The sequence below is a fragment of the Lagenorhynchus albirostris genome, chromosome 7 (genome assembly GCF_949774975.1).
Source record: "Lagenorhynchus albirostris chromosome 7, mLagAlb1.1, whole genome shotgun sequence".
NCBI classification, from domain to species: Eukaryota; Metazoa; Chordata; class Mammalia; order Artiodactyla; family Delphinidae; genus Lagenorhynchus; species Lagenorhynchus albirostris.
In genome coordinates, this window is record NC_083101.1 from 69,600,633 (window position 1) to 69,628,365 (window position 27,733).

Genomic DNA, 27,733 nt, shown 5'->3' on the forward strand with positions numbered 1-27,733 from the left:
CCCAGTCCTGTTGAAGTCCTGCAATCAAGTCCCGCCAGGCTTCAAAGTCTGATTCTCTAGGAATTCCTTCTCCCGTTGCCAGACCCTCAGGTTGGGAAGCCTGATGTGGGACTCAGAACGTGGGACTCAGAACGTTCACTCCAGTGGGTGGACTTCTGTGGTATTAGTGTTGTCAGGTTTGTGAGTCACCCACTCAGCAGTTATGGGATTCGATTTTATTGTGATTGCACCCCTCCTACCGTCTCATTTTGTCCTGTCCTTTGTCTTTGGATGTGGGGTATCTTTTTTGGTGAGTTCCAGTGTCTTCCTGTCGATGATTGTTGAAAGTGATTTCTAGATAGCAATGACACAATACACGTTAAGCTCTTAGGAGAGTACTTAGCTTACAATAGATGATCTGTAAATATGAACAACCATGATTTTAAAAATATTACTTTTTAAAAATTTAACGGGTAATCTTTATTTCTAAGATTTCTTTTTTGTTCCTAAGGAGCATCTTATTTAAAAAGGGCAGGGTAATTTGTGACAACGTGGATGAACCTGAAGGGTATCGTGCTAAGTGAAATAACCCAGACAGAGAAAGATAAATACTGGATGGTACCACTTATATGTGGAATCTAAAAAAAGAAGTTGAACAGATATTGTTGCCGGGGGCTGGGTGGGAGAAATGGGGAGAGGTTGGTCAAAAGATACAAACTTCCAGTTATAAGATGAATAAGTTCTGAGGATCTAATGTACAACGTGGTAACTGTAGTCAACAATACTGTATTGTGTACTTGAAATTTGCTAAGAGAGTATTTAGTGTTTTTACCAAAAAAAAGAAAATAACTGTGAAGTGATGTGTGAATTAACTTGATTATGGCAGCCGTTTTACAATGTACATGTAAATCATGTTGTACACATTATATTACAGTTGTATTTGTCAGTTTTACCTCAGTAATGCTGGAGTAAAATCCTGTTTCACAATTTAAAATAATTAATAACAGGCAAAAAAATAAAAAAGGGCAGGCCTCCTTTTTGATTTATTATCCTGCTGCCTGTTACAGAGGATGAGAAAACTTAAATTTCTGTTCCCCACTTCCATTAACTTTGTTTTAATGGGGGTTATTTTCTCTGATTGGTCCCCTGGCCCACTTTTTTGAGTGGCTGTTCCATTTCATATGTCTGGTTATTATTCATGGTCTGCTAATATTTATAAATGAAGGACTTGATTATTCAGTGCGGGTAACTGATGTGGTCACTGCCTGCAGTTATGTGGCTTAGTGTTTCCTTTTTCCTGATTGATTTTCCCCCAAGTGCATGTATGGACGTGATTGATAGGTTAGTGGTTTGATTCTTTGGCTCCACTGCTCCTCCTTTCAATGTGTTGAATGGGAGCTTGTAGGCCTATTCTTGGCTGTGCTATGCAGTAAGCTGGGTGTGTGTGGATGGCTCCTGTTCAGTGTGGGTGGCAAGTGTTCAACTATTTAAAAGTGGTAGGATTACGTACCTGATTGGAATATTCACTTTATAACATTTGACATGTTGTTGTGTTTCTTTACAGGGATACACACGGCTTGATAAAAGCCATTATGAAATTATTACAAATGCAAGCTCTTAAGGAAGGACATGGTGGAGAGAAGAATATTCAGGATATATATAATATTAGGTATGCCTTTTCTCCTTTCTTTTGAAACTTTTTTTTTTGGTGAATTGTTAAATAAGTTATGAATTGAGACATGCTAATCCATTAAGAATTAGTATATTTAACTCAGCAAGGACTGTGAGTCTTGCCCTCTCGGAAGTTAGTATTTCAAAGAGACAGGATTGAGATAGAGTTGACTACTATATGCTGAGTATCACCAACGTGGCTTTCAGGGTTGTTTCCTTGAAATTGGAATCTTTTATCCAAAATTCAGGTCATTTGTTTTGCTCTGGGATATAGAACCATCTTCCCAATACTATGAAAACTGAAGAGTTCATTGGACAGATGTACTAAGAGCAGGAGGGGCTTAGTTTAGGCAGGAGGGTAAACTTCCTCACTATAAAAAGTAATAGGAGGACTATTCAAGGGTTATTACCCAGGGCAAGGTCAGTACTTAGGAGCATTGATTTGCCTTTTTTTTTTTTGGTCATCTACAGAATGTAACATGGTAGAATTATTTTAAAAGAAACTATACACAGCAACAGTTATGTTGAAATATATTGGATTTTATGGGAGAGTTTGGATAAGGGAAGGCGTCATGCTTACTTTTGAAGGTGACCTTAACCATTGCCTTGAAGGCCCTAGAAAGTCATTTCTTAAGAGAGGGGCTCCTTAGTGAGCAGGGGATCCCAGAAGGTGCCATGTAACCAGTGTATATTGTCCTGAAAACTCTGTTCAGTGATGCATCTAGAATATGCGTTTCAAAAGAATGAGACCATGAGACCAGAAACAAGGGCACTGGTTCTGGGGGAAAATGACCTACATAGGCTATGGCGATCCAACAGGGAAAGTAAATCATACCTGTGAACTGTCATTGGCTTGAGCATACAAGACCTGCAGTTTTGAGCATTTGACACCACAGCTATCAGAAGCTGTGCGTGCCTCTCCAAAGTATAATAATACGTGGTACCTATTACTTACGTATATTTATAGTACTTTCCTTTTGATAATAAGTAAACAGTGTCTCATATATTACAGTGATCTTTCCTGATTTTTTTTAATGTCTTTATTGGAGTATAATTTTCCTGATATTTTAATGCTATTTATCATCTTTATTTTTATGAGCACATTATCGAGAGTTTCTTAAGTCACTTTTTAAAAACAAGGTCAGATTTGCATTTTATATATTTTTTCTTAATTAAAAAAAATTTTATTTATTTATTTGGCTGTGCCGGGTCTTAGTTGTGGCACACAGGATCTAGTTCCCTGACCAGGATCGAACCCGGGCCCCCTGCATTGGGAGCATGGAGTCTTAACCACTGGATCACCAGGGAAGTCCCTGTTAACATGTTTTTTGAATGTTTTCAAAAACACAAAAGATGGAAGAATGTAGTACAATGGATTAGTTAATTCATTGTTAACTTATTAGTTAACTTGGTTTATTTTAAATTGGGGAAGCAAAAGGAAAATTATTTATTTGAAAATACTATGGAAACTTTGGGTGTGCAGGAGAAAGTTTTCAAAATTGATAAATTTGCTTTTCTTTTTAAAATATGCATTACCTTAACCAGAAATGAACCTAAGGAGTAGATGAGCAGAACTTAATGTTTCTAGATGAGTCGTATAAGCACGTGTGTTCTCTTTTTTTGAAAGAAGTTCAACCGCTTGGGCCAGAGTTCCAGAATGGAAAATAATTCCACTTCATTGTTGTTCAGTTGGAGTTATTTACCTATTTTAAAATAGGAAAGCTATTGAAGTTTTACATTTTTATATAACAGTTTTATTGAGAATAATTCATATACCATACAATTGACTCATTTGAGGTACAATTCAATGGTTTTTAGTATATTCACAGAGTCATGTAACCATTGCAATAACCAATTTTAGGACATTTTCATCATTCCCTCAAATTCCTCACCGATTAGCAGTAGCTCTATTTTTTCCTCCACCCAGTTGGGTATTTTTAATTCAATGGTTCTCAACACTGGCTGCTCAGAACCACCTGGGTATGCCTAAAAACAAACAAAAATAGGAACAATGAAATACCCTAGACCAACTGAATTAGATTCTCTGCCATGAGGCCTAAGCTTTTGTAGTTTCAAAAAGGTCCCAGGCAATTCTGATTGACAGTGAGTATAAGATGGTGTGTTAGCGGCTGTCTACTATGCATTCTGATCACCTGAGACCTTGTTGAATGGCAGATTCTCTTTCCTTAGGTCTAAGGTGGACTCAGGATTCTTGTCTAACAAGCTCCCAGGTGATGCTGATGCTGACACTGACACTGACGCTGATGCTGCTGTTTCCCCACCTGCTATAAGTAGCAGAGCTATGAGCAGCATTAGCAGTTCCTGGGAGCTTGTTAGGAATGCAGAATCTCGGACTCCATCTCAGATTATCTGAATTAGAGTCCACATTTTAGTAAGATTTTCCAGGTAGTTCACAGGCACCTTTAAGTTTAAGAAGCACTAGTTTTGATGATGATAGAAGGAAATTTTCCATCACACAGAAGAATCAGAGTTAGTGTCATTTTCATACTGATTGTCCTCACTGTGTGCAAGTGCTAAACTTTCAGTTACCTGTAATGTTTCACCTGTTTTCCTATTTAGAATTAGTTTCCTCCAGTAGTTGGTTCTTTTAACTGCAGTCTTGTTTTCAGAAGACAACAGATGCAAGGTGTGGATAGGGAGCCTAGTTTGAGGAGCTGAAATCATACTGGATATATAAGGTTTGTCTGTAGAGTGGTGGCACATTAAGAGGACCAGAATCAATCACCTGAGTTGGCATAATCCAGTAATGTTTATGGAGGGCCCTTATGTGGATGGCTGTTTGGCACTATAAATCAGTAGAGTGTAATCAAGTGTATAAGAGTCTTAAGTTCCTCCAGGGGGGATTGTGGGCAGAAACACAGGAGAGGTGAGCCTGGAGAGCAGATTTCCCTCAAGAGAGCTATGATTGCCTGAGTCAAGCATAAAATTGTCATGCTGTTTTAGAATCTTCTTTGCCACATGTTGGTTAGCAATATCATCCAGCCTTGGAGAGGAAGGCTGATGAGCTCTGTATGAAAGCATAAAAAGGATACGAGAAGCTTAGAACTCCGCTGAAAGGTGTTCCCTGGTTATGCCGTAGGATTGATTTAAAATGGAAGTAGTATGACAAATAATTATAAGCTTTCTGGGCATGAAACTCATCTGTGTTTTTATGGTATTAAGGACTCTGCTACTATACAGTTGGATTTTAAGTGTTTCTCACTTCTTTTTGTCCTAATAGCTGATTAATTTGAATTATAGTAAAACAGAATATGTGGTCATCTTATTTTTTATTAAAATTTTTTAAAAAATTGAGGTAACAGCGGTTTATATTGCTATTTCATGTGTACAACATTATATTTTGACCTATATACGCTATAGCATGCTCACCACGAAAAGTTTAGTTTCCATCTGTCACCGTACAGTTGATCCCATTTATCTGTTTCTCCCTCCGCCTACTTCCTTTCCCCTCTGGTAATCACTGATCTGTTCTCGGTATCTATTTGTTTGCTTTTGTGTGGTTTATTTTGTTTGTTTATTTATTTTTAATATTCCACATGTGAGTGAAATCATATGGTATTCGTCTTTCTCCGTTGGACTCATTTCACTTAGCATACTACCCTCAGTGTCCATCCAGGGGTTGCAAATGGCAAGATTTCATCTTTTTTTATGGCTAAGTAGTATTTAATTGTACATATGTACCACATCTTCTTTATCCATACATCCATCAATGGGTAACTTAGGTTGTTTCCGTATCTTGGCTGTTGTAAATAATGCTGTGATGAACATTGGGGTGCATATATATTTTTGAATCAGTGTTTTCATATTCTTCTGATAAATACCCAGAAGAAGACATCTGCAAATCATATATCCAATAAGGGGTTAATATCTAAAATATGTAAAGAACTTGTACAACTCAACAGCAAAAAACGAAATAACCTGATTAAAAAATGGACAGAGGATCTGGGTAGACATTTTTCCAAAGGAGACCTACAGATGGCCAACAGGCACAGGAAATGATGTTCAACATCACTGTATTTATTAGGGAAATGCAAATCAAAACCACAGTGAGATATCACATCATGCCCGTTTGAATGGCTATTATCAAAAAGGCAAGAAATAAGTGTTGGAGAGGATATGGAGAAAAGGGAACCTTTATATATTGTTGGTGGGAAGGTAAATTGGTGCAGCCACTATGGAAAACAGTTTGGAGATTCCGCAAAAAATTAAGAATAGAACTGCCACATGATCCAGCTGTTTCTTTTCTGGGTATTTATGTTGTCATTTTAAATGGGTCTGCCCTGAATTGCTTAAGTCGTTCCAGTTAGGGAGTGAAGAGAGAGGGAGATGTGAGGACCCAGAATGTTAGCCATGGGCTTCCCTTGGTTCCTGTGACTTTCCTGAAGGAGCTTTAGAGTGGGTCTTCTCTTTGTTGAACCCAGAGCTCAGTGGCTCTCAAACTTCCTGTGCCTAAGAACCGCCTGGGGAGCTTGTTACGAGTACAGCTTCTCAAGCCCACTTGCCAGAGATTCTCATTCATTCAGTAGGTTTTGCAATGAGACTCAGGAATACAGCGGCTGGGTGATGGATATAGGTCATTTGTGGATCATGCTTGAGCAATATTGCTTGAGCCCCTGGGAACTTAGTGGTACCATATATGAACTTAGTAGTCCTTAGCTGCAGGGAGCCCCTTGGGGTAGACTGGGAGGGGTCTTGGGTGGTTAATCATGTCTCCTGGCCTCTGTTCCGTATTAGGAAGGCAAAAGGTTTGTTTGCTCCTAACTTAGGCACTGAGGCACCAAGTTCATCTTACTGCGTCTACCATGGACATTAGAGAGTCCAAGAGCAGAACGAAACAGCAATTCTAATGGAAAAGCAATCCAATGAGAGCAAGCCAAGTGTGGATGCAAGTGAGATTTAAACCTCACTGCTCTCTGTTCAATGAGTAATTCCATGACCCCAACAAGTTAGTGTTCTGCATGGTCAGACAGTAGACGCTGGTAGGAACAGGAGGGGAAGAGAGCCCTCAGCACCTTTCTACAAACCAAGGATGGTATTTAGTGTTTACAGTGCATAAGGAGCTCTTGCTCAGAGTTTTTCATATATGTGTCTGGAACATGCACTTTAACAAGAGATTTGGATACAGAAGTGATCTACCCATCGTGCTTTGAGATACATCAGATTAGAGTGTGTGTAGCCAGTAAAGTTCATTTTGTGTCACTGGACCCTTCTATAGTTCAGTGGCTTAAACAAGATTAAATGGGGATATTTAAATGGAGTTTCAATTCCCAGTGCCTTTTAGGATGGGGGTAAACTGGAAGAACAGTGAAGCACATTTGACTGCTGTGATTAAACGAAGAGCATATGTCAAGTGTAAAACTCTAGGCCCAGGAGTCTCAATTCTGGTTGCACCATTAGAGCCCACTGAGGAACTTTTAAATGTATTAGTTCCCTGGGCTCTCCCTAGAATGAGTAGGGGTCAGCCTCAAGCATTGGTAATTTTTCAAAGCTTCCTAGATGGTTTCCAGTGTGCTGGTTCAACTGAGAACTACTGGCCAATTGTTGCAGTGAGGCAGTGGGGCTTCATTGTTGCCAGACCTTCAGATCTTTCAATATTAATAACATTTTATATGAAATATCCTCACTAATAAATGTTGGAAAGCAATTCCAAGTTTTGAAAATACAGGGTAGGCAGACTGAACACGTTTGCTCACGGGATGCAATCCAAGGGCAACAGTTTGTGACCTCTGGTTTAGGCATTTAACTGTTTTCAAAAACTTTAAAAGCCCCTTTTTACCTGTGAACAATTTTTTTAACATTTTTATTGGAGTATAATTGCTTTACAATGGTGTGTTAGTTTCTGCTTTATAACAAAGTGAATCAGTTATACATATACATATGTCCCCATATCTCTCCCTCTTGCATCTCCCTCCCTCCCACCCTCCCTATCCCACCCCTCTAGGTGGTCACAAAGCACGGAGCTGATCTCCCTGTGCTATGAGGCTGCTTCGCACTAGCTATTTATTTTACATTTGGTAGTGTATATAAGTCCATGCCAGTCTCTCACTTCGTCCCAGCTTACCCTTTCCCCTACCCATGTCCTCAAGTCCATTCTCTATGTCTGCGTCTTTATTCCTGTCCTGCCCCTAGGTTCCTCAGAACGTTTTTTTTTAGATTCCATATATATGTGTTAGCATACGGTATTTGTTTTTCTTTCTGACTTCTCTCTGTATGACAGTCTCTAGGTCCATTCACCTCACTACAAATAACTCAATTTTGTTTCTTTTTATGGCTGAGTAATATTCCATTGTATATATGTGCCACATCTTCTTTATCCATTCATCTGTCAATGGACACTGAGGTTGCTTCCATGTCCTGGCTATTGTAGATAGAGCTGCAATGAACACTGTGGTACATGACTCTTTGAATTATGGTTTTCTCAGGGGATATGCCCAGTAGTGGGATTGCTGGGTCGTATGGTAGTTCTATTTTTCATTTTTTAAGGAACCTCCACACTGCTCCATAGTGGCTGTATCAATTTACATTCCCACCCTGTGAACAATTTTTATACTAATCAGTTAAAAAAAAAAAAGCAACTAGTAAGATATCCTTTACTTCAGGCTTGTTTTTCCCCTGCCCTTTTTGTTTGGTCTGAATTTTCTTTTGGTTAGTTTGAAGGGGAGCTCCTTGTTCATGAACCTCTTTTTTTTTTTTTTTTTTTTTGTGGTATGCGGGCTTCTCACTGTTGTGGCCTCTCCCGTTGCGGAGCACAGGCTCCGGACGCACAGGCTCAGCGGCCACGGCTCACGGGCCCAGCCGCTCTGCGGCATGTGGGATCCTCCCGGATCGGGGCACGAACCCGTGTCCCCTGCATCAGCAGGCGGACTGTCAACCACTGCGCCACCAGGGAAGCCCCTGAACTCCACTTTTTAATAACACACTATGTTTTAAGTTATTTCAACATTCTCTAACATTGACCATATGGGAAGTGCAGCAGAGAACCAACATTTGCCTGGTATTTTGGTTGCAAGCAAGAATGACGAAACTAAATTTTTATGATTCATAAATTATTAGAGGCTCATTTTCTCTGTAATATGCCATTTTTTCCCTTAAAATTTTATCATGTACTTTTGCTTTTAATTTTTCCTCTGCGTATTTGTATAATGGCAATCTTTTTAAGATCTCTCTTGCCTCAGCTGAAGTGAGGAAATAGCTGTGAATTCATGAGCAGTAACTGCTTGTTCCAGAATTTGTGCATCATTCTGATGTGCCAGACAGTGGCTGACATGTACAAATATCAAATGTTGAGAATCTTATTTGTGGAAAGGGTTGGTCTGATCAACATCAAGCTGTACTTTCTGAAATAAGGGAATATTAAATGTTTTTGGCAGATGGTGTGCTCTGAAATGGGTGATAAGGCCAATAGTGATGGATGGTGATACCCTGAGTAGATGAAAGTTATGTACTCTATGTGTATTTGTGCATCTCTTTGTGCAGTGTTATGAGTTTATTTAGATGGAGAGTTAGTTTTAAGAACTTAAAGATGTGTGTCCAAAAGACTGAGGTACTTTGTGATTCATACCGTTTTTTTTTTTTTTTTTCACTTATCTCTTAAGGCAAATACATTCATTCCTTAGGGCCATCAAACAGAAACAAGAGAAAGTCCCAAGGTAAATACTGACACAAAGTGCACTAAGACCAGTTTGTAGTTGTGGATGTCAAAATATAGGTCCAGTTTTAATTTTGATAACTAGCTGCTTCTCAGCATTAAGCCCTTTTTGCATTTTCTCTTATACCCATTTTGGTGTGTGAGATGGAGTCACCCATGCGAAGAGTGCAAGAAGAACATTTCTAGATCTAGGGAAAAGCATGTGCCTAGCTGCTGCTGTGTGAGAGAGCCTGGTGCCCCAGGAGAACTAACAGGAGGCCGGGTGCCTGGAGCTTAGTGTTCAAGGAAGGGAGAGGCCAAGACAGAGGCCCAGGGGAGGTGGGCATGGCTTAGAAGATACAAGACCATGGCAAAGGCTTTGGGCTTTCTTTAAAGAGTAGTGGGGAGGCTTCCCTGGTGGTGCAGTGGTTTAGAACCTGCCTGCCAATGCAGGGGACACAGGTTCGATCCCTGGTCTGGGAAGATTCCACATGCCTTGGAGCCACTAAGCCCGTGCGCCACAGCTACTGAGCCTGTGTGCCACAACTACTGAAGCCCACGTGCCTATAGCCCATGCTCTGCAACAAGAGAAGCCACCGCAATGAGAAGCCTGTGCACTGCAACGAAGAGTAGTCCCCACTCAACGCAACTAGGGAAAACCTGCGCGCAGCAACGAAGACCCCACGCAGCCAAAAATAAATAAATAAATAAATATATTAAAAGAAAGAGTAGTGGGGAGTCATTGAAGGTTTTATTTTTAAACTTATTTTGAAAGAATTTTAAAGTTCCAGAAAAGGTGCAAGAATAGTACAAAAATTTTCCATATGCCATTTACCCAGATTCATCAATTTTTTTACCCTTTGCCGTATTTGCGTTATCCTATCCATCTCTCTATATAATTAAAAAAATATTTGAGAGTAGATTACATATATTCAGTAGGGTATGCTTTCTAAGAACAAGGATATTCTCATATATAACCAGAGTACAGTTATCAAATCAAGAAAATTTAACATTGATATCATACTTTTATCTATGGTCCATATTCCAGTTTTGCCATTTGTTTTAATAATGTCCTTTCATACCTTTTTCCTTTTTATTTTTAGTGTATGGGCTCTAGTTTAGGATCATATATTACATTTAATTGTCATATTTGTTTAGTCTTTTAAAATTTGGAACTATTTGGAAAATTTCTCATCCTTTATCTTTTATAACATTGACATTTTTGAATACTATAAAAGTGATGCTATGTCTTTCTCAGGATATCATATCTGGAGACTGATGTCCATCTTGCCCCTCACTGGTGATTTTAATTTTGATTACTCCATCAAGGTGATGTCTGGTTTCTCTACTGTATAGTTATCATCTTCTTCTTGTAACTAATAAGCAGTCTATGGGGAAGATGCTACGAGACCATGCAAATATCCTGTTCCTTGTTAAACTCACAGCTGCCCCACCCCCATTAATTTTCACTGTGATAATTTCAAAATGGTGATTTCCCAACTCTGCCACTCCCTTCAGATTTACTAGTGGCAGTCGAGATATAGATATGCTTTAGATGTGGACATAGTAGGAATCCCTGGGAATTCACTTAATCTATAGATTCTGAAGCCCCACCTCTATAGATTCTGATTTAGAAAGCTTGGGTGGGAGTCAGTGTGGGTCCGTAGAATCCGTGTATTTTTAAAAAGTCTCAAGAGATTCTGATGTGGAACTAGGTTTGGAAATCACTGGACAAATGGTTAAAACACTCAACAATGTTATATTATTTCATAGTGACATTAGACAAAGACAGTTAACTTTCTTTCCTCCTACATCTGCATCTTTAAAATGGGCACAATTAAGATATCAACCGTGGATATTGAGGTAATAAATGAGATTCTGATTTGAACTTATTTTCTTTGTAAGGGAAATCCAAGTTATTATGATTATTTATATTGGCAGTATGCTTCACCTGATACATATGAATTTTTCTAAAATTGAAAGAGGTTAATTTTAAAATAGTATATGACTGAGTTAAGTTTGGAATATTTTTTAATGCCTTTTTGATTGAGATATAATTTGTATACCATAAAATTCACCCTTTTAAAGTGTACAAGTCAGTGGTTTTTATTATACTCACAAAGTTGTTCAACTATACCACTATCTAATTCCAGAACATTTTTATCACCCCCAAAAGAAGCCCCATACCTATTAGCAGTCTTTCTCTAATACCTCCTACTATAGATATAAAACACTGCTTACTTTTCTATCTCTGGATTTGCCTCTTCTGGACATTTCATATAAATAAAATCATACAATATGTGGCCTTTTATGTCTGGCTTCTTCCACATAGCATAATGTTTTTAAGGTTCATCTACACTGTAGCATGATTTGGTACTTCATTCCTTTTATGGCTGAATAATATTTCACTGCATGGATATATCACATTTTATTTATTCTGTAGTATTTTTGTATACTTACCAAGTCCAATGAATTTTCAGTGTTATTCCCTTTTACATTTATTTCTGGAGGTAAGCTACTTTTCCTAAGTTCCTGAAAATAAACCTCCTATTCTATAATTAAGAGTAGTTGTTATTGTTTCTCATTTCTATGCAAATTTCCTTATCGCATTTATTGTTTCTTAACGAGGTTGCTTAGAATCCCGTAACACTTGAAAAAAAAATCAAGTGTTTTTTTGATTTTTTTGACCATCAGCTATTGTCGTATGTTTCTGTTGTCAAAATAAGCATTTTGCTTTTTGGGGAGCTGATTATTTCAACAGTTGAATATATGATCTAAAGGGATCTCCTGAGGTGTAGATGTTTGGTTTTATTTAGCATAAAGGAAGCATGACACCATTATTAAATTGTCTGTACTTTACAGTCAAGCTGCCATAGGGTTTGGAACCATTAGAATGCATTAATATGTTTTATTTTGCTGAAGTTACAAAAACTTCAGTAGTTGGAGAGCCACCATTTCTAGGCACATAATATATAACTTTTTTTGGGAAACAGAAGCGTACTTTATAGTTTTTTTTGGAAGCAGGAGTTTAACAAGGCTGAATTGCAGTAATTACCTTAGGTATACTTAGTTTTAATTTACTAGCACTTACCCTTTTTTGGAGGGGAGGTCAGGACCTTCTTTGAGAATCTCATAAAAGTTTTGTACCTTCCCCTAGAAAATGTACACATGTACATGTACTCAAAATTTTGCATATAATTTCAGAGGGCTTGTGAATTCTTGCATTAATGGATAAATGAAATTTTTTACAGAAATTAGGAAAAAGAAGGTGGGAAAGAAGGGGGTATCAGTGTGAGATCTGTCCCTGAGAAAGCTCAGTAGAGTTGAGGATAAGAAAGAAGCTAGGGCAGTAATCGGGAAAGCATAGCCAATAATACGTTCCAAGGGCCATCTGTCTTTTTTATTTTTCGTCATGTGGGACCTTAGTTCCCCAACCAGGGATTGAACCCTAGCCCCCAGAAGTAGAAGTGCAGAGTCTTAACCACTGGACTGCCAGGGAAGTCCCCCATCTATCTTTTTGCAGTTTGATTCTTTCTGTGGCACTGCATGTTTTGCTTCTGTTTTCATTTCCTCTTTTCTGTCCTCTTTCCCACCCAGGGAAGTCTTTGTTCACAGTTTATGGCTCCAATCACCTGGAGTTTACACTTGGGATTTAAAATCAGACCTAAATAATAATCTATACATATTATACAATCTTCCAGTTAGCAATTGCCACTAGAAAATATTTTATAAGTTCTTCTAAGTGTGTATGCTTAATTTGAAAATTGATATGGTAATTTGCTGATAAATGTCTTGAAGAGCATAAAATGTTGTCATTTTTGCCTTAGCCTATTTATCTTATCTCTAGTTTCCTGCCGCCCCCGCCCCCCCCAATCAAGGATGTAACTTAGTAATAGACGTTTTGGACCCCTCCATATCTGTGTGTTTCCCCCCAGCCATCACCTTGTACCTAAAATAGTTCCAGACTTCTGACATTGGCAGACACCTTTGCATTAAAACCCTGCCTCTCAAAATAGGGATCCTGGGAAAGGTTCATTGTGAGGGCAGAACCATTGTGATATGAAGTCTCTTTTCAAAGTCATCTTATCTTTTCCCTATCTGCATTATAGACCTAAAGAGAAAAGAAAATTAGTCAAAAATGTCAAAATTGAAATAATTTTTGCTCCAAGTCGTCTTTTTCTGGAAAGGATGAAATGCATTGTCTTAAGACTCTATAGGATAGATAATGATTCACAATTATTGTTTAATTTTTCTTTTTTATAGTAATATTCATTGTGGAATCTTTTTTTTTTTATTGTGGAATCTTAACAATTTTTATTATGCTTTTTTTTTTTTTTTTTGGCTGAGTTGGGTCTTCGTTGCTACGCACAGGCTTTCTCCAATTGTGGTGAGCGAGGGCCACTCCTCACTGCAGTGAGCGGGCCTCTCACTGCGGTGGCCTCTCCTGTTGCGGAGCACAGGCTGTAGGGGCGCGGGCTTCAGCAGCTGTGGTGCACAGGCCCAGTAGTTGTGGCTCATGGGCTCTAGAGCGCAGGCTCAGTAGTTGTGGCGCGTGGGCTTAGTTGCTCCGAAGCATGTGGGATCTTCCTGGACCAGGGATCGAACCCTTGTCCCCTGCATTGGCAGGTGGATTCTTAACCACTGAGCCACCAGGGAAGTCCCTATTATGCATTTTTAATCTTAAAGTCTGCAGAGCTTTTCTTTTTTTTTTTAATCCCACTTTGGCTTCTAACCAGCTCTTTCAAATCAAAATTCAGAGCAGGTAGAGAAATGCTTTTAAAATGCATATTTGATGTAGTAAGTGCTATGCTATGCTTCTGAAAGCGCCAGGGTCACAGCTGCATACATGAAAATGCATGGTGACTGCAGGCATTGTTTCCTCACACAGAAAAGGCAATCTGTGTCTATTGCTGAATTTAAGATGTAAATCAAATCATAGCTTTCCTACATTCAGAGATGTAGCAGAAAGGTTGAGGTGACCCAAAGGTTACAAGTAACTTTTGCTTTTTGCCTACTACAAGACTAATTTTTTTCTTGCTCCCTCTTTTCTATTAAGATTGATGTATTTATACTTGGAAAGGTGAATCTAGTTACATACCTTATTTTATTGTTGTCTCTGCAGTAGTCTAGTGGAACCACGAATTTATCATTTACTCCCTCCCCCTCTCCATTCTGCTAAGATGCATTTACTGCTCTGTGTTGTTGACAGTGTTATTAAAGGGCAGGGAGCCCTGAAGTATTAGGTACCAACTCTGCATGCTTCCTCTGTGCTTTTTTTCTCCAAACAATGTGGACTTTGAAACAATGTACTTAGAGGGGTTGTGATGTTGGTTTTTCATGATCCATTCAAAGAGTTTAAAAAGGTGCTTTTGGGGGAAGTGTGTGTTTGTTACATTTATTTTAGATGTGCATTTGGCACTGAAAGGGAAACATAAGAGTAAGAAGATAGACACCCAGCTTTCAAGCTGCTTATGCTCTAGTTTAAGATAAAAATTTGCCTGCATGATAATCATAATAGTACCCCATTTATGGAATATTCTGTGTGCTAGTTACTGTATTAAATGCTTTACTTAAAATGGCAGTTAAAACATTTACAAATCATGAAATGGGAAAGTGCCAAAGAATATACAACAAATTGGCTCATCTATGGCAGAAAAATAACAACAATAACAACAGCAACAATAATAATAACCACATTTCTCTCTGAAGGAGAAATAACTGGCACTAGAGGCCATTGAAGGGTGACCTGATTGCCTGGTTTGTATTGATTTCAATTTTAGAAACAATGTTATTCTCTTTTAAGAAGAAAACAGAATCTACTGGATGTCTCAAGAGTTAGGAAATCTTGATTTAAAATTTTCTGTGGGCTTATTCTGGATATAGCACTGCATTTCTCTCTGAAGTAAAAAATATAAGATGCTTTATTTCTTTGAGATAAAAATAGGAGACCTCTGTTTTGAGGCCCTAGATTTTATTAGACGTTGGCCTTAAAGCCGTTTAAGCTTGGCATAGAATTACTAATAGTTGAGAGCCATCTTTATTGGTTTCTGCCTTTACAGGATTTGGTTCCACCTCTGGTCCCGAGCAGTACCAAGATTAAGGCTTTAATGCGTGACCTGGGTTCTATAACTTTAGCACTGGAAGGTACTTAGTCTGATTTCCTCATTTTACAGATGAAGAAACTTTGCCCAAGAGAGGTTATTCTCTTGCTAGAGATTACACAGTTTGTTGCAGAGACAGAATGTGAATTTGGAACTCTTGACTCTTTTAATTCAGTGTTTTTCCTCCACTATTTCATGTCACCTCTCCACTTCTAGTCTTTCTTCTGAGACATGGTTGTGGCAGCATAACAGTAAATGATTTGGATGATGCTATATAGGCCCTGCTTATATAAATAATAATAATGATTTCAGTGTCCCACATTTGTGTTTGTTTTTTATAATTGTAGAGCTTATTGTCTGTCACTGTTTGCTTTACAAGTGATCAGGTTGATTGTATGTTCAACCCATCTATCACTTTGAATAAAGTGTTTTAGGCAACTCACTCTTTATGCCTTGAATACCAGGTTTGGGTATAATTGACATTTTAAGGCATAACCCAGGTTTTGTTTTGGTGTTCTTTTGTACCACGTTATTTCTTTTTTTGATCAACAGTCCTTCTAATGAAGAGCAAAATTTACTTTAAATTGTGGATTCTTCCATTTACCTTGACCTTTCTCAGTTGGAGGTACTTGAAAGAAGTGAGGTACTTGAAAGAAGTGGCTAACAAGCATTGAGTGAGAAGAAAGAAAAGAAAAATCTTGAATAATCCATTAATTTAAGAATCAATCCTTGAATATTTCAGGAGTGAACTATACTTAGCGTTATGACTTTTTTTTTAACATCTTTATTGGAGTATAATTGCTTTCCTTATGACATTTTAAATGCTCTAGTTATAATATTTTAAATGGAAAATAACTCTATTTTCTATCATACCAAATTAGCATGCATAATATTTAATGCCGTTTGTTTATTTTGGAACATGCTTCTATGTTTTGCAAAGGAATAATTTTACATTTGTTTTTCATTTTAAGTCTTCTAGTTTCTACTCTACCGTTACTCTTGTGCATCTAATGTTAATATTTGATGATTATATTTCCATAAGAATCTTCAAATTTTGAGCATGATCGATTGATTGCTTTTGGTTCAGTATAAAGAAGGATGAAGGTGGGATAATAGTCTTTTTGAATAACTCAGGGCTAGTACCGTGTTTTTGTGAGTTTTGTGCCTCATAGTGCTTGCCATTTTACCTAGTGCGGTGGTTCTTAACCAGGGACAACTGTGGCCCCAGGGGACACTTGGTAATGTCTGGAGACATTTTCGATTGTCATGTGCCTAGGTTGAATGCTATTAGCGTCTAGTGGGTAGAGGTCAGGAATGCTCTTAAACATCCTGTAGTGCACTGAACAATGCCAACAACAAAGAATTATCTGATTCCAAATGTCAATAGTGCCAAGATTGAGAACCCCTCATGTATGGCAGTTGCACGATAAAGTATATTGAATTAAAAACTGTGTCCATTCTATAAAGCATAAGGCTTTACATATTATTTTATATGTGTATTCACATACCAGTTTTCCTTTTTTTTTTTTTTTTTGCGGTACGCGGGCCTCTCACTGTTGTGCCTCTTCCCGGACCGGGGCACGAACCCGTGTCCCCTGCATCGGCAGGCAGACTCTCAACCACTGTGCCACCAGGGAAGCCCCACATACCAGTTTGATGATTCACAAGGGAGAATTTAGCTCTTTGCTTCAAATTCATTCTTTGCTCAAAGTATTAAAACAAAATTTTGGCAATTATAATTGATTTTAAGTTAGTTGTACTCAGTTGAAATAGTATAATATTGGTAATCTATGTTAATCAGTAGTAATATTCAACGTTTTTAATTTGGACTTCCTTTCTCCCTCGAGGTTTTTAACTTCTTGGAATCAATATTGTATATTATTCCTACAGTATTTCCACTTGGATCTGACATAATCAATTCTCTGGAAAAGTTAATTATCCAGATGTCTAAGTCAGTAATTAATCGGGATAAATCCCTATTTTATATTCTTCTTAATCTCATCTTTAGAGTTTTAAGTCTGAGATACTAAAAAGAATTTGCTGAACCCCAGTGCTAGCAAAGCAGGCCTTCAACTTCATGCAACAAAGCAGAGTGGGTCCCACAATTCCAGTGAGGTAGAAGCTAAATTATAACAGAGTTGTTTGCTATATATGCATCATTCCCAATCCTACTTTAAAATTACTATCTCTTACCTCTGTTGATCTGATTTAATCTGGACAAGACTGTTTTTTAAAGGAGATAGATTCTTAACAGTTTTTAAACAGGAGATAGATTCTTGACAGTTTTTGGGGAATGGGAATTGAGGGGTGGGAAGAGTTAGGGGATGACTTATAAGGGAAGAGTATTGCAAAGCACTAAAGTGCTTTATGATCACACAAAAACTATGTGGCAACTTGTTGGATTTTCCTCTTAAATAGTCATGAATGCCACCATTAGCTGGAGGATTAATAGATGGTCATATCTGATGCTCCTCATTTCAATATGGTGCTTGTCAGAAGGAAAACCCATAGCTAAAATAATTGCAGTTGCTGTTCTTTCCTTTTTATTCATGTTTACTTGAACATGACCTACTGAATTCGTAATCTAAGAAGTTTGGCTGATGTGACATACCTGAGAGGCTTTAAGGATTTGTAACATTTGTGTCTTCATATCTGTAGCAACTAGAGCAGAAGCAAATTCTAGATAGGTTTAACTGCCAAAGAGTTTGGAATTTGGAAATGTGATTTTGATAGGATCTTTGAATTTTGGCATAAAAAGTTGCTTGGAGTGATCCCTTAGCAATGGCAGTAATCTGATCAGTCAGAAATAGCCTGTGCTTTAACAAACAGGAGGCTGCCAGCATGTGAAGTTAGTGTCTAATAGATTAGGTGAGGTTGAGGAGAAAATAGAGAGATGGTGCTATAATAACCAGAAACTTTGTAGTAGTGTCAGAGAGGTGTTTAACATGAGGGTTTCAGTGTGATGGATCTGCCATACTTTTCTGTTTAAGAGAGAGAAAAATCAGAAAACTTCCCAACTCCTAACCTCCCTCTTCTGTGGTTTTTCACTTGTACCGGTTTTCAACCTGGCAACACATTGGAATTGCTGGAAGAGTTTTAAAAAATTACTAATGCATGGGTTCCACTCCTAGCAACCCCAGTATAATTGAAGGCTGGGCATTGTATTTTGAAAAGAGCTCCACAGATGAATCAGACATGCAGCCAGGGTTGAGCACCACTGCTTTATAGCAGTGCATCAGAATTGTCTGCAGAGCTATTTATTAGGTCGGGCTGAGGCCTGAGAATTTATTTTCATTTCTAACAAGTTCCCAGGTGATGCTGATATTGCTGGTAAGGTGATCCCATTTTGAGAACCACCAAGAAGGCTGTTGTAAAAAATCATTTGGGTGTAACTGATCTTTTTCTTTTTATAAACATTGCTAGTGCTATATTATTGGGTTAAAAATTAAGATTAAAGAGGGCTTCCCTGGTGGTGCAGTGGTTGAGAGTCCGCCTGCCGATGCAGGGGACACGGGTTCGTGCCCCGGTCCGGGAAGATCCCACATGCCGCGGAGCGGCTGGGCCCGTGAGCCATGGCCACTGAGCCTGCGCGTCCGGACCCTGTGCTCTGCAACGGGAGAGGCCACAACAGTGAGAGGCCCGTGTACCACCAAAAAAAAAAAAAATTAAGATTAAAGAAAAATACTATGCATATGATTCTTTTTATGTAAAAAAGATAGATGCATCTATATGCTTTGAATTTTTTTTCAAATAGCATTTTTAATTTTTAAAAAAGTTTGAAAAATAATAGATACACGTATATGTATAACTGAATCACTTTGCTGTACACCTGAACTAACACAACATTGATAATCAACTACAAAATAAAATTAAAAGTTAAAAAAATAAAAGAAGAATGAAATAATGCCATTTGCAGCAACATGGATGGACCTAGAGATGATCATACAAGTGAAGTAAGTCAGACAGAGAAAGACAAATACTCTATGACATCACTTACATGTGGAATCTAAAAAAACAGTACAGGGACTTCCCATCGGTCCAGTGGTTAAGACTTCGCCTTCCAAAGCAAGAGGTGTGGGTTTGATCCCTGGTTGGGGAGCTAGGATCCCACATACCTCACAGACAAAAATCCAAATCATAAAGCAGAAGCAAAACTGTAAAAAATTCAATAAAGACTTTAAAAATGGTCCACATCAAAAAACATCTTAGGGCTTCCCTGGTGGCACAGTGGTTGAGAGTCCCCCTGCCGATGCAGGGGACACGGGTTCGTGCCCCGGTCCGGGAAGATCCCACATGCCGCGGAGCGGCTGGGCCCGTGAGCTATGGCTGCTGAGCCTGCGTGTCCGGAGCCTGTGCTCCGCAACGGGAGAGGCCACAACAGTGAGAGGCCCGCGTACCGCAAAAAAAAAAAAAAAAACTTAAAAAAAGTAGTACAAATGAACTTATTTACAAAACAGAAACAGACTCAGACATAGAAAACAAACTTATGGTTATCAAAGGGGAAGGGAGAGGGGAGAGATAAATTGGGAGTATGGGATTAATAGATGCACACTACTATATATAAAATAGGTAAATAACAAGGATTTACTGTATAGCACAGGAAACTATATTCAATATCTTGTAATAACCTACAATGGAAATAAATCAAAAAAAATATAGATATATACATATGTATATATGTATAACTGAATCAGTTTGCTGTACACCTGAAACTAGCAATAATAAAAGCCACATCAAAACTTTGTTTAGTACTTCATAGTTTAAAAAGCTAATGAATTTACAATTTCTAGTAGACTTTTTGAACTATTTAAAATAATTTGTGCTTTTTTCCTGTTTTTTTTAAACCCCATTATATGAGGATCCTTCACATTTCAGATCTTTTATTTTATATAGTCTTTTAGGTACCTTAATCGATGTAGCCCAGATAAAAGATTTGTCCTTGTTCAACAGAAATTTCAAGAATTTATAATTTGCAGAGTTTATTTGATATGGAAGAAATATTTTCTTTTTTCTCACCTTAAGTATACTGGGGAAACACAGAACCATATACTGAGAAAAATGGGAGTAAGTGGGAACAGAGACGGAGAGGTAGTGCTTATAGGTTGGGGCAGTGTTAGAGGAAATGGAACCTTCCAGGTTTGGAAAGAGATCAGCAAGAGGAGGAGGTGGCCAGTGATTTCCAAGAATGTAGGAATCAAGGGGATGGATATGAAAGAGCTACTGGATTGAGAAGCTTGGTCAAAGTCATAGAGCTATTAAATGGCAGAGTCTGCTGTCAAATTTGGGTCTCTAAGACCCGGGTTTATTCTCTTTTCTGGAAAAGAATTAGATATAGGAAAAACATAGTTCTAATGAGCCAACTCTGCAACAAATGCAGCAAATGATATTTTTGTGACAATTTTGAATCTAGATGGTAGTGGCTTTTTTGTAGCTATATTTGGATATTAAGAAGGTGTAGTCCTGAAATGACAGCTTCCAATGTGACTTTCTGTTTTTCAGAAACCATCCTCAGCCTTTGATCACTGTGCTTGAACACAGACCTGATTGCTGGCCAGTACTTTTGCAACAGCTGACAACTTTTTTCCAGCAATGCCCTGAAAGGTAATGTAAAATAAAATAAATGAGGGAGATGTATAGTATATGCTAATTTTAGAGTTTTTCTTTTAAGCTGCTTTGATTGTAATGTTTTCTCCTGAAGTAAGGAAATGTCTTAGAGCAGGATATAGTTTTCTATTTTCTTTTTAAGAGTAAGAGAAAAAAATCCTACCAGATTTACTGATTGTTGAAATATTGACTATGAGAAAAGCTATTATTAAATAAACTAAGCATTGGTTAGTTGGGAAAGTTGATTGGAAATATTTGGTAAACTACTACATGGTACATATGGAAGATAGGTTCTTCCCTCTGGAAATTGATTAGTGAGTTAATCTCTCCATTAGAAACCAGTGCCAGTTGGGATTAAGCAGTCCTGCCAAATGGGACCAGATAGCTGCCATATGTGCAGTTAGTTTAGCTTCACCAAGGCCTTCTGCCTTCTGATGCTCCTCAAAGCTTTCTCACATCCTTGTTACTATGGCACTGGCTCAGGCGGTCATCTCTTACTGTGGCTATTGCCACCTATTCCTAACTGGCATCTCTGCCTCTGATCTCGTCCTGTTCAAGGCCATTCTCTAAGCATCCATCAGGGTGACGCATCAAGAGAGCAGATCTTATTGCATCACTTCCTTTCTTAAGTCACTGCAGCTGTGATTTTCAAACTGCACTTGCAATGTATAGGCTAAGCATGGAAACACCCTCACACCCCTTCAGCTCTTTTTCTTATAGACTGTTTTTTTATGTGTTGATATCTTATGGAAAACAATAGTTTGGTCTCTGAAATAGTTGGAAAATCCCTGGGCTACAGGACGAAATCTATTATGTCATGCTAGGCTCTGTGTATGATCTGTTTCACCAATTTTATTTTCTCCTATCTTTATCTCATAATTTATGAATTATGTATTTCAGCAATACACCGACTTGCTTTGGTTCCACACAGGAAACAGTGCTGTTTCCTCGCCTCTGTGCTTTTTCTGACTAATACCCTAGCCCTTTCTTGATTAATTTCTGTATTTTAAATCTCTGTTTAGGGACTTGCCTGGTGGTCCAGAGGTTAAGACTCCACGCTTCCACTGCAAGGGGCATGGGTTTGATTCCTGGTCGAGGAATTAAGATCCCACATGCTGTGTGGTGTGGCTAAAAAACTAAAAAAAAAATAAAAAAAATCTCTGCTTAGGTATTGTCTCTCCTAGGAAGTGTGTACTTACCACAGGCTGAATTAGGTGTCTCTTTTACATGCTCCCTTAGTAACTTCAGTTGTGATTTCTGACATCATTATACTTACTGTATGGTCTTATAATTATTCTCCTCCATTAACTGTGAAACTTTCTTACTTTCTTGAGGACAGGGACTGTGTCTCAATATTCTTCATATTAATAATGCCTGGCACATTTTTGGGTGCTTTATAAATGTTGAACTTATATATGTATACACATGAGGCCCACAGATTGGTGGGGCCCAGGCAGTGGGTTGTAGAGTGCCTCCTAAAATATTATATCACTGCATACTTAGTATGTCACACAAGGTCATGATGGGATGGTACCATTGTCCCATGTAATCCAGTGCCTGAGTTACATTTACCACACTAGCCACGTTCATGTGTTCTTGCTCTTGAAGGTCTTAGAGTGTCCTATACATACAATGTATTAGAACATTATTTCTGAGTCTATAACTTCAATTTTAGATGGAATTTCCAGGCAGGATATACTGCTACAGGAAGTTTTAAAGAGATATAGGGAAACTTGTAATCATCTGCCAGTGATAAAAGTCCATGTAACAATTGAATGAATACCTTAAAATAAACATTATTATCATCCTCTCTTCCCTCACCTAGGACTGCATTTTCGAAGGTAAGATATTAATATTTACTAAAAAAGTCTTTGTTCATCCATGTCAGAAAGCAAAAATAACAAATTTATAAACATTTGTTTAATGAAGTTTCTCTTGTTAAATAGATTGGGATACTTTATAAAAGATGTTGCTGGGCTTCCCTGGTAGCACAGTGGTTGGGAGTCCGCCTACCGATGCAGGGGACACGGGTTCGTGCCCCGGTCTGGGAGGATCCCACGTGCCGCGGAGCGGCTGGGCCCCCGCGCCATGGCCGCTGAGCCTGTGCGTCCGGAGCCTGTGCACCGCAGCAAAAAAACATGTTGCTGCTGATGTGCCATATTTGTTGTTAGCTTGTTTTTAGGGTAATCCTTACAAATATCTCTCTTTTCCAATGGTTTAGTTAGTCAGCAAATAATTAACTTACTTTTTGGTTGTTTCATTTCAAAGGATTATTATATTGGAATTTGAAAGTAGTTCTTCTAATGATATATGTCCAGATAGTCATAAGGAGAAGAGATTATTAATTGAGTTTGGTTTACTTATGGATAAGCTTTCATTGACTTATTCCTTTCATTTGAATTCTGGAGTGTTAGAGTATACTATCTAGAGCTTTATAGAAGTTTCAAATTATTTTATATTTATTTTCAAAGAATAATTACAGTTGTCTCATTTCTACTTTTGCACTATGAGACTGTTCTTTGCAGGATGAAATTGATCACTCTGCTTGCATTTTCAGCAGACTGTTAGTTTCTTGAGATTTAATTTTAGAGTAAGTTAACTTAGTAGTTTTTACTTTGTCATTTAGAAGGTAATGAAGGAAGTTTGGTAATTTAATAAGAATATAAATAGTGATTCACAACTATAGGAAGGAGGCAAAATGTGACAATAGCTTGTATTCTAGCTCTTTCTGTGTTAGGAATTGTTGATTAGAGTAGCTGGGTTCACTTTTTTTTTTTTTGAAAAGTCTACATGCTGTATAATTCCATTTATATAACATTCTGGAAAATGTAAAACTATAGAGTGGCAAGCAGATTAGTACTTTCCAGGGGTTTGTTGGGGGGAGGGAGGTATGGTTAAAAAGGTGAAGTATAGAGGATTTTTAAGGCAGTAAAAGTATTTCATATGACATTGTAATGGTGGATACATGACACTATGCATTTATCAATACCCATAGAATTTTACAGCACAAAAAGTGAACTTTAATGTATGCAAATATGTGTGTGTGTGTGTGTGTGTGTGTGTGTGTGTGTGTGTGTGTGTGTATGTATGTATATATATATACCCCAGAAATGGAATGAAAGATCTCAGGAATGAAAAAAGGAATGAGCTATCAAGTCACACAAAGAATATAGCTGTATTACAAACTGTATTACAAATGTGGGAAGAAACCTCGCTGGAGGTGGTAGAGTAGAAAGGTGCTAGCCTACATGTATGGGTTCACTTTTAGTAGAATGTATCAACAGATGTCTTGAAATAGCAGTGTATCTTCGTGCTACATTTTTGGGGGCATGTTTCTCCAGTTAAATTCTGCACTGATTTGTAGAAGGCCTGTGGTGTTAAGACTTCACCATTATAGAACCGAGAATTGGGTGAATTGACAATGATGTCAAGGTCTTTAGGGCTGGATATTTCAAGATTATCTAGTCTAACACATAGTTTTTCAGATGAGGGAACTAAGGAGAGCAACATTAAATGACTTGTTCAAGGTCAGATGGCTAGTGGCAGAGTTGGGCCCAAAGGCTCAGTGTTTTGATTTTCATTACAAGTCTTTTCCCACTGCTTCTCCATCCTTGGTGAACATATATGAAAGCCTTGTGTGTAGATACATGCACAATTGGTTGCATTTTTAAACATTCTTAATCACTTTGGGATTTCAGGTTATCTGTTTTATTATTTTCCTTTTCTCCTTAAGCCCTGTTAATTGCATACCCCACTGCAGTGATAGTAGATCATCAGATACCACATAGGAAATGCAAAATCTAAAATCAGGACAGATTAAGCCACAGAGATTTTTAAAAAGTATATTGTTCTAGGAAAGCTCAACATTATGCTCCTGATGTCAAATATTAACAGCAACTTGGAAATATATTTCTTTGTATGAACCTTGCATTTCACCTTCAGCATTTCAAAGTAGGAGAAAACTGATAAGCTATTCATGGATGTTTTTGACACCTGGCTAGTATTTATTCTTTGGGGAGTACATTATTAGCGAGAGATGGAGGAACAATGTTTCTTAAATCTCTTTTCGGCTCCATATTCTAACCCATACATACATTGTCTACTTGCTTAATCTATGAAACTTCTTTTAGTTTCCTAAAGAGGGTAGTGTGATGAAGCCATATGTTTCAGAATTATGAACTCATAAGTCTTTTTGTTTTTTATGGATTGTGTGTTTGTGCTCATGAAAAAAAAAAAATCCCTCCAGATTGTGAGCATGGATTTCATCAGAGCATGGATTTCATCTGTTTTTGTTTTTTGCTTGGTTTCTAGCACATAGAAGAGTGAATGGTATAGTGTAGGAACTCAGAAATTTTGTCAAGCAAATAAATGAATAGATTAAATCTTATCAATTTGGTAACTTTTTAATTTTAATTAATGTTAATGGTGTTTTGAAATCACATTGCTGTGGGATGTATAGTATTATAAAATTATGTTGTCAGGCATAACTCAAATGCCATTTCCTCCAATAAGTATTGCACTTTATACCTTTCTTTTAGCAGTTTTCACTTTCTATTCTCTAGTCCAGAAACAGAGCTGATTGTCCCTGTTAGACTATATGCTTCTTAAGGATAGATAATGCCTGGTTCATCTTTATATCTTATGTAGTAATAACTTGTGTATAATCAATATGAAAAATATTAAAATTGTGATAATCGATGCATGCTAATTGTAAATCCACTCTATAACTTAGTGTAAATGAATCGATTAATTTAATGATTGAGCATCTCTTTGAGGGCCTAGTGTGTACAGTTATTTGGGATACAGCATTAAACAGAAATCCATGGTTCATGCCCTCATTGGCTTATAGTCTGTCAGGGGATGGAGATATTAAATAAATAATGACAATAAATTCATTATCCTGTGCAAGCACATAATGGGGATCTGACCAAGGCTAGGTATCAGGGAAGGCCCTCAGGAAGTCATTTTAAAGGGAGCACTGAAAGATGATAGAAATTAGGGAGAAAGGGGAGAGTATTATAGGTAGATGGAACAGCAGGTGAGAAGAAAGCCCAGATGGCTTGATTAGAGATCTGAAAGAAGTTTAGTGTAGTTCAGTGGAGAGTGGAGAAAAGCAAGAAATGAGACTGGAAAGAGGCCAAATTATGAAGAGTTTGTGAATTGGGCTAAGTACTTTATCTTAAGCATAAGTTTTTTCAAGCTGATTAATGACATGATCAAATTTTTATATCTGAAAGGTCATTCTGGCATTTTAGTGTCTTTGGACTTGGAGTTATTGGGATGTATTGTAATCTAAATAGATCCGAAATATATGTGAAGTCTTCCTCCTCTGAGTGGGAAGAACTTAAGAGGAGGGACTTGACAAATTACTTTACCCCTCTCTGCCTCAGTTTCTGTATCTGCATAATGGGATAATAATATTTTTATTTCATAGGGTTGTGGTGAGGATTGATTGAGTTTAAAGGCATAAAGTGCAGTAACTTGCACACTCTGAGTGCTAACAAGTTGACAAGTAAATGTTAACTGTTATCATCATCTTCTTGGGATGTCTGTATGTCTTTGTTTTACATAGGACCTTACCTGTCGAGTTTTTCCAAAAATGCATGCATACTCCTGGAAAAATGGATCCTAACGTCTATAATTCTAAAAAGGTTCTCAGATGATTCTGATGTTCACCAAAGACTGGTCCTGGAGATGTAGATGCTATTCTAGTGTGCAAGTAGAGGCCGTCTTAGTCCTGGGCATCAGGATTGTAGGCTCCAGGTGTTGAGTCATTCTCCCCAGTGTACAAAGAACTGTTTGGCATGGGTTTAGGTGGGTCATGGTGGAATAGAAGAGTCATGAAAAAAAGATACTCTCAATGGTATCATAGTTTATGATATGTCATGAACTCTAAGTTGATGTTTGACACTTACTTGCTTGGTACCCTGTTTAACTCAGTTACTGGCTTATGCATTCCATGGCTTACTTGCAGGTCAGAAGTTTCATGTATCCAAATAATGGCACCGTTTCTATGGTATCTGTATTGTGAACCATCCCAGTTACAAGAATATGCTAAACTCCGGCTAGCTCTGCTCAAAGTCTTACTTCACCCCCGGGTTCTTTGTGACAAAGAAGAACCATCAATATTGGAACAACAGATGCTACAACTGTGTTGCGACATGGTTCCATGTTTGCAGGTAAGGCCTTTCCTCCTCCTTCACTAATATAGCACCAGCATTAGTAAGTGGTGATTGTTATTTTTGTACATAAAATAGAGCCCATGTGATCTGGCAAACAGCTCTAGAAATGCTTGCAGGGTTTTGGAGGTGATGAAGGAAACAAATCTAGATTTCACTTTAATATATACAATGTTAACTAAATTCACAGAAATATAAACCAACATAGTCCATTTTAGGATTACTAGGAATGAAATCTATAAGAAAGACTTCTCAGGGAAAATAATTTTGCATTGAGTTTTTCCTTGTGCTGGAGACTAAGAGGGTTATAAGGAAAAAAAATGTCCTTTTTGTGTAAGTTTGGAAAAAAGGCATCTCTCTGGGCAGATGCAGCCCTAGGGACACCGGGCTTGACCAGCTGAATGCTGGCTAGATTCCAGTTTTCACAAGTCCCCTTACAGTGTATGTGGTGACCCTGATGGCTCCTGTTCTTGGGAAGACCACAGTCTAGTAAGAGAGCTAAAACAAGTATATATATTTGTATAATTCAAAGTAGATGGATGAAGTATTTT

General features: G+C 37.9%; 2 protein-coding genes across 2 annotated transcripts in view; one reads left to right on the plus strand and one right to left on the minus strand.

Moving 5' to 3' along the window:
* Positions 1-27,733, minus strand: part of HACD4 (3-hydroxyacyl-CoA dehydratase 4) — an 807,943-nt gene that overhangs the window by 486,259 nt on the left and 293,951 nt on the right. The window lies entirely within an intron of this gene.
* Positions 1-27,733, plus strand: part of FOCAD (focadhesin) — a 290,793-nt gene that overhangs the window by 28,946 nt on the left and 234,114 nt on the right. Inside the window, exons 4-6 of the mRNA XM_060155133.1 lie at positions 1,544-1,648; positions 20,899-21,000; positions 26,978-27,182. Of these exons, the coding sequence (XP_060011116.1) occupies positions 1,544-1,648; positions 20,899-21,000; positions 26,978-27,182 (412 nt within the window). The remainder of the gene's footprint in view (positions 1-1,543; positions 1,649-20,898; positions 21,001-26,977; positions 27,183-27,733) is intronic.